The following is a 14938-nucleotide window of genomic DNA, read 5'->3' on the forward strand; positions in this document are numbered from 1 at the left end:
GTCTTGGGACAATAAGAACTTTTGATCAGCATGACCAAAGCTACCTAAGTTTCAGTAAATTTCACTGAAACCACTTTTATATAAATAAATTTGCATAAAAACTGCGCCTTATATAAAAAAAAAGAATAAGATTTTTTTCACAAATTAAACGAATAATTCAAAAATTATTATTTTTTTAAATTTTATTTTAAAACTTAATTTTTTATATAAAATTTTAAAATATTATTTCCAATACTTAATAATTTTCATGTTTTGTGGCAAATAGATATTATCTGATGGCATGATACCCAACACACACACACACACACAACCTTTCTGTTATTCAAAATTTGGAAACACTGAAAAAAATAGCTTAATAAAAACTGACTTTTTCAAAATGTACTAAGTGCCTAAAAAATTTCAAACACATTGAATTAAACTAATGGTACAATAATAACAATTTAGTTGTAACGTAAAAATAACATAAACATTTGGGGAGGGGGGGAAGAAGTTTAGCTTAGCGGATCAAAACATCCATAACATTTTTATCGTGTGCACAGATTTCGTTATTTTTCTATTTTATACTTCTGTTTTTATTAAGATACGCTCACCAGAAGGAAGCCACGTGAAAATTTTCATTACAAAATGTGTACACATTTCTATATAGTTAAGTTTAATCGAGCTATTTTTGGTCCTAGAAGATATGGTTTAATTTATGACTCATTTTTTTGTTGCTCCCTATATATTGTGGAATAATTCACAAAACATTAAAGAACAAAACAAGAAACCATACAATCATAATGACCACTTCTACTCAGTAAGTATGGGCAAGAAAACTGGGTAATGACGCAAAAAGGATAATGCAAAGAGGGGTTTATAGAGTATAGAGATTTCTCGGAAGAGTGAAAAGCATCTTGATAGAGAAATAAAGTTGTAAGACAAGAACTGAAGTTCTTGTCTTACAACTGAACTGAACATCTACTGAATAAATGAGAAAATAAACGAATACAGAGGAAAAAGGGAAAAACAAGATAAAAACAGTATGAATTACAATCGATAAACTAAGTAATTGCTAAATTGAAAACCGAAAGGAAGAAGAAATGTGAGATGCCCATTGAAAAGATGGACCAAAGTTGATGCCGGTTTAAGCAACAAATACCTAAACCCAGGAATGAAGAATAAGAAGAAGACTTCATGTATATCTGGAATGAAGTCATGTATGGTCGGTGTCAACAGATTAGACAATAGCAGTTACGTAATCAAACACACTGAATGTCAATCAATACTTTACATAAGATATGCGCACTGGATAAAATCGAAATTTTAACTTCATATTATTGTTAATAAAGCTTATTCAGGATGATACAATTGAGATTATCCAGAACAAATTTATGATATTTCAACATTCATATTCACGTTTTAATCCATTGATGAGTAGCTCCATTAAGATAAGGGATTCTTATATCATTTTCGTGCTTGGCATTCTGCCAATGTAAAGCTAAAAGAAAGAAATGTATCTAATAAACAAGATAAACGAGATAATACGAGAAAGACTGTTATAAATTCCTATAATTTTAAAATACAAAAATTACCACATTCAGAGGATTAACAAATGCTAAAAAAAGACAATCATGGTTCATATAGGTAATACTTACCGAGACGTCAAACTGCTTTGGCTGTCATTTAATCTACTGGAAGTAGGTTTATGGTGATCTCTTTCCCAAGTGAAGGACATCTGATTGTCAATAGTAGGACATGCAGATTGTGAATCTGATGTGTGACTTGATTTGGAACTATGGCTATATTTTTGGGGTGTAGGAGCTGTCTTAAAATATGCCCCTAAAATTTTATACATATTTAATAAATTTGACAAAGGTTTCTTAGAGGTCAACTTATACATGCCATTAAAATTTTACTTATTTAATTGATAATAATAATACTTATGCTTCTTAAAAACAAAAGATATCCACAACATATTAAGACCAAAGTATACAATCAATGCGTATTCCCTGTTCTCACTTATGGTTCCCAAACGTGAACATTTACAAAAGCAAACATGGACAAAATCATAAAAACCAAATAATAATGATTTCTAAAATATATTCAAATTACGGAGTAGCCCTAACTTTATGCTCGGTAGTGTATTAAATGGGATATGTATATGTGTATATTTTTTCAGATTTAAAAAAAAGCTTGTTATTCCTAATTCAGATATATCAAGAGTAATAATATAAACTAATTATTACTAAAATATTAACAGTGATCGGTTATAGTTATCATGAAACAGCATCCAAAAATGTTAAATGTTTGGATGAAAATTGTGCAAAATAGAGTTATAGACCCATTTTTCATAGCGGGAAACTTGACTGGTGATAAATATTTAGATTTACTAAATAAATAGTCAAATTATTTCTGCACTTCAACACAGACTGGCCAGTTATCACAAAATTTTTGGTTTCAACAGCGCTTCCCCACTATTAGCGACGGATTAGAAATTTTTTGAATGCGAATTTTCCAAATCAATAGATTGGACGGAGAGGATTCATCGAGTGGTCCGCTCGTTCTCCGGACCTTAATCCTTTACATTTTTTTCTATTAAGTTATCTATATTACGTCTTTATATTAAAATATTTGCAGGATTTGAAACAAATAATTATTGATGAATGTGAACTAATAGGTGTAGACGCCATGGAAGGAGTGACTCCATGAATTTAATAATACACTTGCACATTGTAAAGAGATGAACGAAGAGAATTTTGAACATTTGAAGTGATTTTTTTAAATTATTATTCTCATAGGGCTTAGTAAATAAATTGCCTGTTCTTTAACTTACTGTAAAGTGATTTATTTCTAGTTTGAAACATTTTTTTTCCAGACTTGGTATGTATGAATTAGGAATAAAAAGTTCTTTTTTCTTAACTGAATTTATATTGGGCAGCCTCTTGACGCAATTCCCAATAAAAGTCAAGTAATGGTGTTAAGTAAATAAAGAAATAGGTAATTAAAATACAATGAATGCACAGAAAAACAAAACTGTAAGCGAGGTGGCAACCGACGAAGAGAATAAATGGAAAAGAGGAGAACAATATTACGGCTTTGGAAGAACCAAAAAACAAAGAGAACGCCACAGAAAAATGAAGAAGATGAACACAAATTTACAAATGCAGTGAGGAAAATGCAGAAATAATGAACGAAATAAAGCAAGTGAAGAAAAACAAGCTGAAAACAATACGCAATTAATGGAAATGAGGCAAGAAAATCAGAATTTTAAAAGAGAACTAAAGCACTACAGGAAAGAATCGAACACAGGGAAATATAATAAAAAAAATAACTTGATAATACCAGGACTAAAAATGGACACAAACGACCATAGAAACATAAGAGGAAACATAATGAAAAAATTTAATAAGCAGATAATTAAGGAATACCACAAAGATTGGGGAGAATCTCTGCGTTATAGAAGCAGAAATAATGATAGAAAAACAGAGATATTGAAAAACAAGAGAGCAAGTTAAAAAACCATAACGATCGCATTTACATAAACAATGACCTAACAATAAAAGAAAAATAAATACAGAAACAAATAAGCAAAGTGGCGAAAGAAGAAAGAGCAAAAGGAAAAATGGCAAGAATGGGACACAAAAAGTTAACAGGAGACGGTAGGGAATGTTGGTATTACACTTCTATACAGGGTGTTTCAAAAAGGTATGTCATAAATTAAATCACGCATTCCGGGGACAAAAATAAATTGATTGAATCCAACTTACCTTAGTACAAAAGTGTACACAAAAAAAGTTACAGCCCTTTGAAGTTATAAAATAAAATTTTTTTTGCATTATCTCCTAAACTACTTAACATTTTGTAATAAAAATGGACACGTTTATTTCTTGTTCTAAAAGCATTTTCATACAAAAGAAACAACAAAATCTAAGCGCACAGAAAAATTTTAAGGGGGGTGTGCAGCCCTAAATCCACCCAAACTTTTGAGTACGTTCAAATCAAATGAATTTTGTGGAATCATTAGTTTAACACATTATTTTTAAAATTTTTTGCCTCTTATCACTTTTTTCAAAAAACAGTTTTTATTGAGTTACGGCTCTTTTCATTAACCTTTAAAAAATTACGTGCAACTAAATAAATGGCTTAAATGAATTAACAAGTACAAAAAATGTCTATAACCTCTATAAATATGATATTACAATAAATGTTCAAAATGACCCCCATTTTCTTCAATACACATTCGGTATCGTTTTAATAAAGAAAACCGAATGCGCCGAAAAATCATATTTTTCTGACGAATTTGATTTGCAGCTTCAATTATTCTAACCCTCAATTGTTGTTCGTCCTCTATTGTTACAGAATACACTTCCTCTCCCAAAAGCAAAAGTCCATGGGGTTAAGACCTGGACTTCTGGGTGGCCAAGAAATAGGTGCGTAACAACCCCTTCCAATCCACCGACCAGGATACTGCCTGCAAAGGTATTCCCGGACTTCATTACTGTAATGCAGTGGAGCGCCATCTTGTAGAAACCATATATTTTGCCTTATTGCAATATTCACTTTTTTCAAATACTCTTGTAAATCGTTTGCCACGAACTGCAAATAATTATCACCATTTAAATTGTTGGGAAGAAATACTGGGCCTATTAGATTGTTATCCACAATTCCTGCCCAAACTTTGGAAGTCCTTTGGTGACGAGTCGTTTTTTTTTTGGCGTGAGGATCTTCGTCGGTCCAAATGTGCTCGTTATGATAGTTTGTTATTCCATTTCTACTGAAGTTAACCTCGTCGGTAAACAAAATATTTCTAATAAAATTAACATTTCGAGTGTTTTCCATTAACAACCAACCGCAAAAACTAATCCTTTAAGGATAATATTCAACCAATAACTCTTGAACCGTTGTTAAGTGATAGGGTTTAAGCAGCTGATCCTTCAAACGCCTCCAAACCCTTACATGAGGAACATTTAGTTGAGCAGCTATTACCCTTGTACTTGTTCCAGCGACTTCTTCAATGATTTCTAAAATGTCTTTATCAGTTGCATCTATTATTGGACGATCACTATTGCCAGCAACTTGCGGTTGGAATGTACCCGTTTCCCGTAAACGGCGATCAATGGTCAGAAATAATCGTATATCGGGTGTATTTCGATTGGGGTATTTTACTGCATAACGCCTTGCGGCTGCTGCACTATTTCCTCGACATTCACCTACGATATTCCCGATAGTTTATTGAAATCATAATTTAATCTGATCTAACTTACCCAAAGTTAAATGCATATCTGACATTTCCTGAAATTTGTAGGCCATTGTAATATCAAAATTTTTAATATTAATCTTATTAACACAATAAATGATAGCTTCAAATTATTGACTATTATTGATGGAACTGTTTGTAATTATTGTATCCGTCGAAACTAATTGTAATTTTACGGCCAACTAGGAAAAAATTAGTTTTTCGAAAAAGTAATAGGAGACAAAAAAGTTTTAAAAATAATGTGTTAAACTAATGATGCCACAAAATTTATTTGATTTGAACGTACTCAAAAGTTTAGGGGATTTAGGGCTGCACACTCCCCTTAAAATTTTTCTGTGCGCTTAGATTTTGTTGTTTCTTCTGTATGAAAAATGGTTTCATAACACGAAAGTAACGTGAACATTTTTATTACAAAATGTCAAGTAGTTTAGGAGATAATGCAAAAAAAAAATTTTATTTTGTAACTTCAAAGGTCTGTAACCTTTTTTGTGTACAATTCTGTACTAAGGTAAGTTGGATTCAATCAATTTATTTTTGTCTCCGGAATGCGTGATTTAATTTATGACATACCTTTTTGATACACTCCGTATTGTATATTTTTATGTGTTAAGTGTTAGCACCACCTTCAACAAGTAGAACGTAGAGAGATTGTAATCAGGAATTTGTGTTAAAATAAAAACGTTTACAGTCCATCTAATTTACTTACCGTTGCACGTCATTATCATTGACAGAGATCGAAGTTGACATAGTTGTCAAAGTATAAAAAAATCCTGAATCCATTTTAAATCAAATAGATCACATAATTATTGCAAAAGTTATACAACAAAACAAATTCATGTTTATTGTAAATAAATAGAAACAAAACAAGAGTTAAAAAATAATCTTGTTAAAAACAATTTGAGCCGCTTGTATGCTTCGTATAAAGATGCAAAATGGAATACTTAAACAAAAACAACACTTTTTTCATGGCTTATTAACATTAGTCAACACCGCAACTGTCAAATAAGTGTTACCAATTTATGCCAAAATATCACCTTCGTTCGATTACAGTTACAGTGTGTTCCGAACAAATGTTCTTCATTAAAACGCTTTATAATGCATTTATACAAATTAAATGAAACATATTATCGTGTATTTCTTTAAGTTAACATTAATAGAAATCTTTAAATATTATTTCTACGCGTATATAATAAAATATGTCTAGTGGTTGTAATGCCAGTGTACTCGACAAAGTGATTCTAAAAAAGAAGAAGTGTTGGTATCATGTGACCTCACGGGCTATGACGCAAATGGCGTGCAACGGTAAGTAAATTAGATGAAGTATATTTTTGTCAACGTATTGTTTAGTATTCCATCTATAAGCAGACTTTTTCCATCACGCATCCCTAAAGGGAATCGAGATGGGATGAAGAGAATTTCGACATTTTTATCTATTCGAACAAAAATTCGAATCCGTACAGTCTGAACTGGGATGTAAGGATCTAAGTTGTCATAAATTATCGCTAAACTAAAAATGTTTTGCTCATTTACGTTTTAATATAATACTCACCGTTAGTAGAACCACTTTGCCTCCAGATTTTTAGTCTATGTACAATTTCGCTAAAGTTAGGCCTTCGGTTTGCTTGCTCTGCCCAACACTCTACCATAAGCGCGTAACAATAGCTTGGACATGCGTCTGGACAAGGTAGTAATTTTCTTGATCGAATCATGTTTATAACTTCTTGATTATTATAGCCATAATAAGGCTGAAACAAAAATAATTTAATTTTTAAACATATCTTAAAAAAATACATTTTAAGCAAAATATAGCGACGTTTAATAGTCGCATTAAGGGATACTAATCCAGAACTGGATATAGGAGACATCTACTAGTCTACAGAATATGTGCGTATGGAGATTAAGTGAATTAGCTAATCAGTTAGTATATAAATTATGATGTTTAAAAATCCGTATATACGACCTTTAACAAATATATAATGGGACAAACTAAAATACACGCAAAATTCAGATAGTTGACAGTTTATTTTTTTCTAATCCTGTCTTTTAATGTATTACCATGTAATTAGTTAATTACTAATAATATAGGTTCAATTAGTACCACAAAACAAAATATACTTATTCTAACAGAACTAATTCATAATAAAGATTGTTTATTTTGTTGACAACTAAATATTGGGACACAGAACGAATATTTATTTTTAAAACGGAGTAGCATCGCCCTTAACTTTATGGCCGCTCGAATTCGGTTGGGAATTTACTCGACTAAGGATCTGCACTGTTTAAGTTTGTATACTGTCCGTTGTGGGTTATCCGTTAGTGACTGTTTCATTTTATGCTATACTGTTTCAATGCCATTAGGTCAGGGTTGTTAGAAGGCCAAGAAAGAACGTTTACATCGTGGTTTCCAAACCAGTTAATTGTGGTTCTGGCCGTATAACAAACCGGTTCGTCCTGTTGCAAAATATAATTCCCGCCAGCATTAACAATACTTGGTATTAGGCTATTTTGAAGTATTTGTTGACATTTCGCAACATTTACTGTACCCTCTATACATTAAAAACATCCTAACCCTGAAACTACCATACAACCCCAAATCATCACAAATTTAAGAAATTTTACGGTCCGTTTCAAACAGTCTTTGTGAAAAGCCTCATGATTTAATGCGAATAACACATTTGTGGTAATTATCAACGTATATCTCGAATTTTGATTCTTCTCTAAAAAATACTCGGAACCAATCTTCTACCGACCAAGAAAGTTTAAATTTTATCCAAATGACCTTGCGTGTTTTTGTTTTTCTGTTAACAGTGTCCTTTCCTTTACCTAGAACAAAATATGTTATAATGTATTGAACTACGAGTACACTTTTGTTGACCTATAATTCAACCTTATAGAATTTTAATCCAAATTTATGTTTCCACTTGCGATAGCATTCCCTTGACAGATTTAATCCAGTTTCATGATTCCATTTGTAACACTAATATTCTCTTAATCTTATCAGAAATAGTTTTGGATGACCCGGGTTTTTACCTTTTTTCATCTAAGATACTTCATGTTTCACATTGTAGTTTTCATCATCAGTGGCATTACAGCTCGTTATGATCCAAAGCCTTCTTCAGAACAATCTTCCATTCACCCCTGTCTCTGGCAACTCTTCTCCATGCTTTAACTCCGATGGATTTTAGATCATCCTCTATGTTATCTTGATACCTAAGTTTTGGTCTTCATCTGGCTCGTCTTCCCACTGGTCCTCTTCGGTCGAAAATTTTTCTGATCGTTGCATCTTCATCTCGCCTAATTACATGTAGTATCCATCGAAGGCGTGCTAATTTAATACATTTTACAACGTCAGGTTCCCCAAAACTTCTGTATAACTGAAAGTTGTAGCGCCTACGCCACAAACCCTGTTCTTGGACTCCTCCATATATTTTCCTTAGAATTTTTCTCTCGAAATGTTTAAGCAATTCTTGGTCGTTCTGTGTAAGTGACCACGTTTCTGACCAGTATGTTAACACTGGCCTTATTAGTGTTTTATATATGGTAACTTTAATTTTTCTGGGTAGTTTTGGGGCCATCTGTTTCCTCAAGCCATAATAGCACTTATTGGCAAGCACTATTCTTCTTTTAATTTCTTCGCTAACATTGTTGTCTTTGGTCAGTAGCGAGCCCAGGTAGACGAAGGTGTCCACACCTTCCAGTTCCAGATCATTAATTAATAGTCTAGGTATCTGGTTGCCTGAACTAGTACAATATATATACTTGGTTTTCTGTGCGTTTATTTTTAATCCTATTCTCAGTGCAGACGCCCTTAATGATCGAAATGCTTCGATCAGAGATTCTGTGGACCTAGCAATAATGTGTATGTCATCTGCATCCGACCACTTGTACAGATTTATTAAAGATGGTGCCATTCGTATTAATATGGCACTCTCGAATTACTTTTTCTAGTGCAAGGTTAAATAAGAGACACGACAGTCCATCTCCCTGTCTCAGTCCATTTTTACAATGGAAGGATCTTGAAAAGTCGTTTTGGATTCTGATTACACTCTCTACGCCTGTGAGTGTAAGTTCCGTTAGTTGACCAAGATGAAGCGGCATTTGAAATTCCACCATAGACTGTAGAAGTTTTTGTCTGTTAACTGAGTCGTATGCGGCTTTGAAATCGACGAATATGTGGTGGGTGTCGACTCGGAACTCAAACGTTTTCTCAAGAATCTGCCTGACTGTGAAGATTTGATCCGTTGTTGATTTATTGGGTCGGAAATCGCACTGGTAGTTCCCAACTATTTGTTCAGCGTAGGAGATCAATCTTCTGTACAATACGTTGGAGAATACTTTATATGCCACGTTAAGTAGGGTGATGCCTCTATAATTATGATCACACACCATCATATCTTCCTTTTTGTGAAGAGCATTACACCTAATTTCCAGTCCGCGGTCGTTTCCTTCCGTTGCCAGATTTCGGTTACTAATTTAGTTACACTGTAGTTTTAGGAATATTAATTTCATCTGCCTCTTCAAGGATTGCCTTATTCCGGCAATAATTTATTTTTAACCACCAACTCACGAATTTTTGAATTTGTGGAGATACCAGGCATTATTTTATCTAAACACTACAGCGCTTCACTCAATTTGACTAGAAATTAATTGCTAGAATGTCCAACTGCATTGTTTTCGCAGCCTAATTGTCTTATCTTGTGTGGTTTTTAGCAGTTACTTCATACTGTCCCATTATTTACTTGTCACTAATTTGTACATGTATTGGTTATCCTTATGACATTAACATATTATGTAGGTTATATAAAACAATATTAATTATGTTTTGTGATTATATATCATTTAAAATATTGCTTATTTAGCATTATTATCATAAGTATTAAAAAATAATAACTGATCAGTTATAAGGCTGATTTTGCTATATATTTTCATCTGTCTTATTATTACAAACTTTGTTATTTTTAATGATATACCCTATATATTGTATTTTTAGATTTTGCCTACAATTTTGGAAAGATTTTGTTTAAGGTAATGTGTATCAACAAAATTTATTTTTTTTCACTTATTCCTTTTTCAAAAATTTGTACATGCAGAGTCACTAATGTTTTTAGGAATTTATATCTTTGGTATAAAATCAAACACCTTGTATTTTAAGTAGTTCTGAAACTATTTTATTGTAACATTATCCAGTACATAACTGTGTTTTATGATTAACAAAATAAGAAATTAATTGCCTTTAAAATGTTAACAGAGTTTACTATACTTCAAAGTAATACTTTTTGAGTTATAGTGGTTTCATGTTATTTAATAAGTAAGTATAATTTATTGTAAAAATTCAGAAATAAAGAGAAAAATGACAAGAAATATGCATTTTCAAATTGTTTAAGTTCTATTTTAGATCTAGCTGCGATATTTGTACCATTGTTTGCTTATGTTAGTCAAATATACCTATATAACAATAAGATACAAGAAGGAGGATGAAAACAATATACATAAAATAACAGAAGATGCATTATACAGATTATTTACCAAAACGGTAAAACTTAATAAAAAAATAAATTCAGAAACAAAACCAAATCAAAATATAATAATTATAATATTATATATAAAATAAAGTATAAATCAAATTTAGAGACATAAAGAAGGGGGAAGAAGACGGTGGATCTCATGGGAACCAGACAGAAGTGAAGCTTCTTACGATTTGTCGTAACAGTTTAAGCAATAGTTAAGTATTTTTATTTACAACAGTCCGACAAACACAGGAAATAGAGAAGTCTCCATTTATATATATATATATATATATATATATATATATATATATATATATATATATATATATATATATACAGTATACTCCCTCTATAACGAACACGGTTATTACGAGGTTTCGCTTATAACGAGGTACATTACACTTCGTGGGCCCTGGCCTACCTCAAATCATTCTTCCATCCTTCCCTGTCGAGTGTCTGTCTTCTCCATCACCTTACCCCAATCCCCCTTAAATCATCCAACAAATCGTCAAGATAAATGAGTTTAGGTCGCCCCCTTCTTCTTCCTACCGGCCTATTTAGCATGGTTATTTTATCACTTTCATCCATCCGTATAACGAAGCCCACCCATCTTAGGCGGTTTATTTTGATAAATTTAACGATATCTGCATTACCAAAAAGTCTATAGAGGTCGAAATTGTATCGCCTTTTCCACAGATCTTGTTCGTTAACTCAGCTAAATATGGTCCTCAGTACTTTTCTTTCAAAGAGTCGTAGTAACTCTTCATTTCGAGTCGTCATTGTAGAGCCACGAAAAAAAATAGCGGTTCGTGGTCGCAGTCACCGTAGGAAGAGTTCATTTACGCAACGAGGAGAGTTCGTTACACAAGACTTAAACTTTTTCAAATTTATTAAAATCTATAAAAGGTCTAAAAAAATTGTAAAATTACTTTATTCAATTTTAAACATATTTGAATTTTAAAAATACAGAAAACAGTTTGAAGCTTCGCGCTAGTCTACAGTACCACCTACTGTACCAATTTTTTTTAAGAAAAGGAAAGGTTCAGGAAATGTTTGTATTTTCTACTTATTTAAATTTAATGTAAATTAAAATAACAATTGAACGTAGGAGGGAATCTGCAAAATTAATTATTTTTTTATTAAAATACGTATTCACTTCCTTTTCTAACATTCAGTAAAAATTTACTTATAAATTTTAGATTAGTTATTAATTTTATCATAAATTTTACTCAAAATAAAAACAAAAAAATCTCGCCCAACGTGGGGCTCGAACCCACGACCCTGAGATTAAGAGTCTCATGCTCTACCGACTGAGCTAGCCGGGCCTTATGAACTGGGTTTTTAAAGCATTATATAAACGTGGTTGTAATTTATTTTGGTATAAATATTATTTTACACACAATTTGGAGAATGATACGTTTCTGTTTTTTTTTAAACGGTCCATTTACAAACGATCATAACTTAATCAGTCTTCTACTAGTGAAAGAAGTGATAAGTATATTTATTTATTGTAATATTACAAATCGTACTGTTAAAAAAATAATAATTTATTAATTTAAAAGTTAAGTGTAAAAAGTTTATGCACCAGTACAGTTTAAATTGGCTTTTTAAAATATATAACAACTTTAAAAAAGCAATAGTTTTTTATAACAGAAATCCAAACTTTATACTGTATTGTTTTAATTGTTATAAATAATGTTTTTTCTATTTTAATGGGACTATTTCGACATAAAACTTCCATAAAGTCTCTTTTAAGCCTCCGTTAGGCACGTGGTAAACTGAGGCACGGTTGGTCACGCGGTCTACGATCGTAGACCATTTTATTTATATTATTAAACATAAAAGTTTCATAGTTTCAATAATAATACTGTATTAGGTATAATTGTTGAATTATTGTTAATGATACTGATCAGTTTTTATAACAAAAGGTTTACTTATTTCTTTACTATACTCTGTTTTTTAACCAGGAGGAGTAAACTAAAAAGACAGATTCACACCCAAGAAAGTTACTAGAAAAGTCACCAAATACATCTTCTTTTTTGGGTTTGAATAATAATTTTTCGAATTCACTTCCAATAAGTATATATTATTTAGTATTTCTAATTACAATAAAAAAATGTTGGACTGTTATGAAAAAGTTGAAGAATTTTTAGAGTTTATTTATCACATTAAAGAAGAAAATCGTAAAAAGAACGTATACGAAAGCGATATATTCGTTATAAAATGGTATCTAAAATCCAATGGAATTTTACAATACTACTGTTGAAGTCTGCTTATATTCCAATACAAGCTAAAGTAATGTGCTAATAAAATTAGCATTACTTTAGTAAATCTTGATTTTAACAATAACTATTCTGCAAAACTAACCTGTTGCCTGTTTTATTTTTGCTAGCGTGGCTGTTATTTTCATTCCAGAATTATCAATTTTGATTTGTTTATTTATACATGTTTATAATGTATAAGCAAATCATGTTTTGTTTCTCATTTGAAGATATATGACCCAAATCTACCCGACATTTTTTAGGTGTAGAGGAATAATTACCACTAGTACTTGGCATCGAATCCACATTGTTATCTTAATAACACTAATATGTCGCGAAATAGTTCTGAAAAGAACTGTTTTTTATATAAATACAAACGAAATATCTAAAAATGTAAGGAATAACGCAGAAAATACAAAAAAATCGTTGATATACTTAAATATTGAATTTTAAAATTTCACAAATGTCATTAGTGTCAACATGTCATAATTTAGTGGAGTAAACTTGCCTGCGGTTGGACCAATTACAAACAAGCATTACAGCGCGGAAAATTTGAATTACTCCTCCTGGTTAAAAAACAGACCATAGACAATAAAAAGACTACCTACTCCATACATTTTAAAATTTTTATGAACCATTAAAATTATGTTGATTTAATAAGAATTTAGTGTAAATTTGACAAAAGAATTGTTGGACCTATCAATACTTAGAACAAAATCACCCAAAATCACATAAATAAAAGTACTGTTAAAAAATTGTATGACTTAGAGATACAGAAAACATCACATTTTTAGTCAGTAAAACAATCATTGCAGATTTCTTTCATGTGGTTTTTGCATGCAAACGCTCCGCACTTCACACAAAACTGTCTAGAAGATTTGTTCAAATTTCGAGGACAAACATGGCAACGCCCGACATAATTCTGTGGTCGCACAGGGGGTTGGGGGGTTTATTTTCTATGCCCAGCAGAGGTTGAGCTCGCTTCCTCATTTCTCTTGGCAACCAAGGAATTATTTACTGATCTAACTTCAATTTGTGGTCGGATTAATTCCCAAGTACACTTTTCAAGAAAGTCACTGCGATTTATTTTCTGTTTGGGATGATTAGCCTTATACACGCAGAGGGCGTTTATCCCAGAAATATTCAATAAAATGTAAAACACAACCATTGACCAACGGCGTGTATTTCTTGCGACTTTATAATTCTGACACAATTGATCTACCATATCCACGCCGATTTTGGTGTTGTTATAATCAGTGACCATTACTGGCTTTCTATCATCTCCAGTATCTTCATCTATAGCATCATCATTGTGCATGGAGGATATCAATACCACCGACTTAATTTTCTTTGAGATATATGACACCATAGTACAATCAGCTTGGAAACCAAAAAGAGACGACGTAACTTCTCGATTTTTCTGGGGTAGAAACTCTTGAGGAACTTCTGTCTGTTTTTTCTTACAGTACCCAAATATGTATGTTTTTTCTTCAGTAAACTGTTGACCAATGATAAACTGCTAAACCAGTTGTCTGCCGTAATATTACGACTGGTACTTGCGATGGGCTCTACCAACCGAAGAGTTATTTCGTTACTGGTATTTACAAATTTGTATGGACCTTCTGGCTGAGTTCCCACGTAAGTTTCCAAACTGAATGTGTAAAACGTTTTTGCGTCTACCAGAGCAAATGTTTTAATGCCATATTTGGCTGGCTTCGTTGGGATGTACTGCTTAAACGCACAACGTCCCGTAAATGCTAATAGTTGTTCATCTACTGTAAGATACTCACTAGGAATGAAGATATTTTGGAAATTCACCAAAAATATTTCCAGAAGTTCTCTAATGGGTGCCAGTTTATCAATTTTTCTTCGTTCTGTTCTTGTCTCCACATCATCGAACCGTAGACATCTTATGAGAAATCGAAAGCTTTTCT

At 32.0% G+C, this 14938-nt stretch overlaps 1 protein-coding gene and 1 non-coding gene across 4 annotated transcripts in view; both read right to left on the reverse strand.

Moving 5' to 3' along the window:
- LOC140445087 (tyrosine-protein kinase transmembrane receptor Ror-like) overlaps positions 1-14938 on the reverse strand; it is a 275808-nt gene that overhangs the window by 17018 nt on the left and 243852 nt on the right. For all 3 annotated transcript variants that reach the window (XR_011951364.1, XM_072536902.1, XM_072536901.1), the window contains exons 17-18: positions 6786-6981; positions 1635-1818 (exon numbers count right to left, since the gene is read on the reverse strand). Coding sequence is in view for 2 of the 3 variants with exons in the window: in XM_072536902.1 (XP_072393003.1) it covers positions 1635-1818; positions 6786-6981 (380 nt within the window). In the remaining variant the exon portion in view is untranslated. The remainder of the gene's footprint in view (positions 1-1634; positions 1819-6785; positions 6982-14938) is intronic.
- On the reverse strand, positions 11996-12068 carry TRNAK-CUU (transfer RNA lysine (anticodon CUU)). The gene has a single exon. It is a non-coding gene; the product is annotated as a tRNA-Lys (tRNA).

This window comes from Diabrotica undecimpunctata, chromosome 7, assembly GCF_040954645.1.
Source record: "Diabrotica undecimpunctata isolate CICGRU chromosome 7, icDiaUnde3, whole genome shotgun sequence".
In the NCBI taxonomy this organism is placed as follows: domain Eukaryota; kingdom Metazoa; phylum Arthropoda; class Insecta; order Coleoptera; family Chrysomelidae; genus Diabrotica; species Diabrotica undecimpunctata.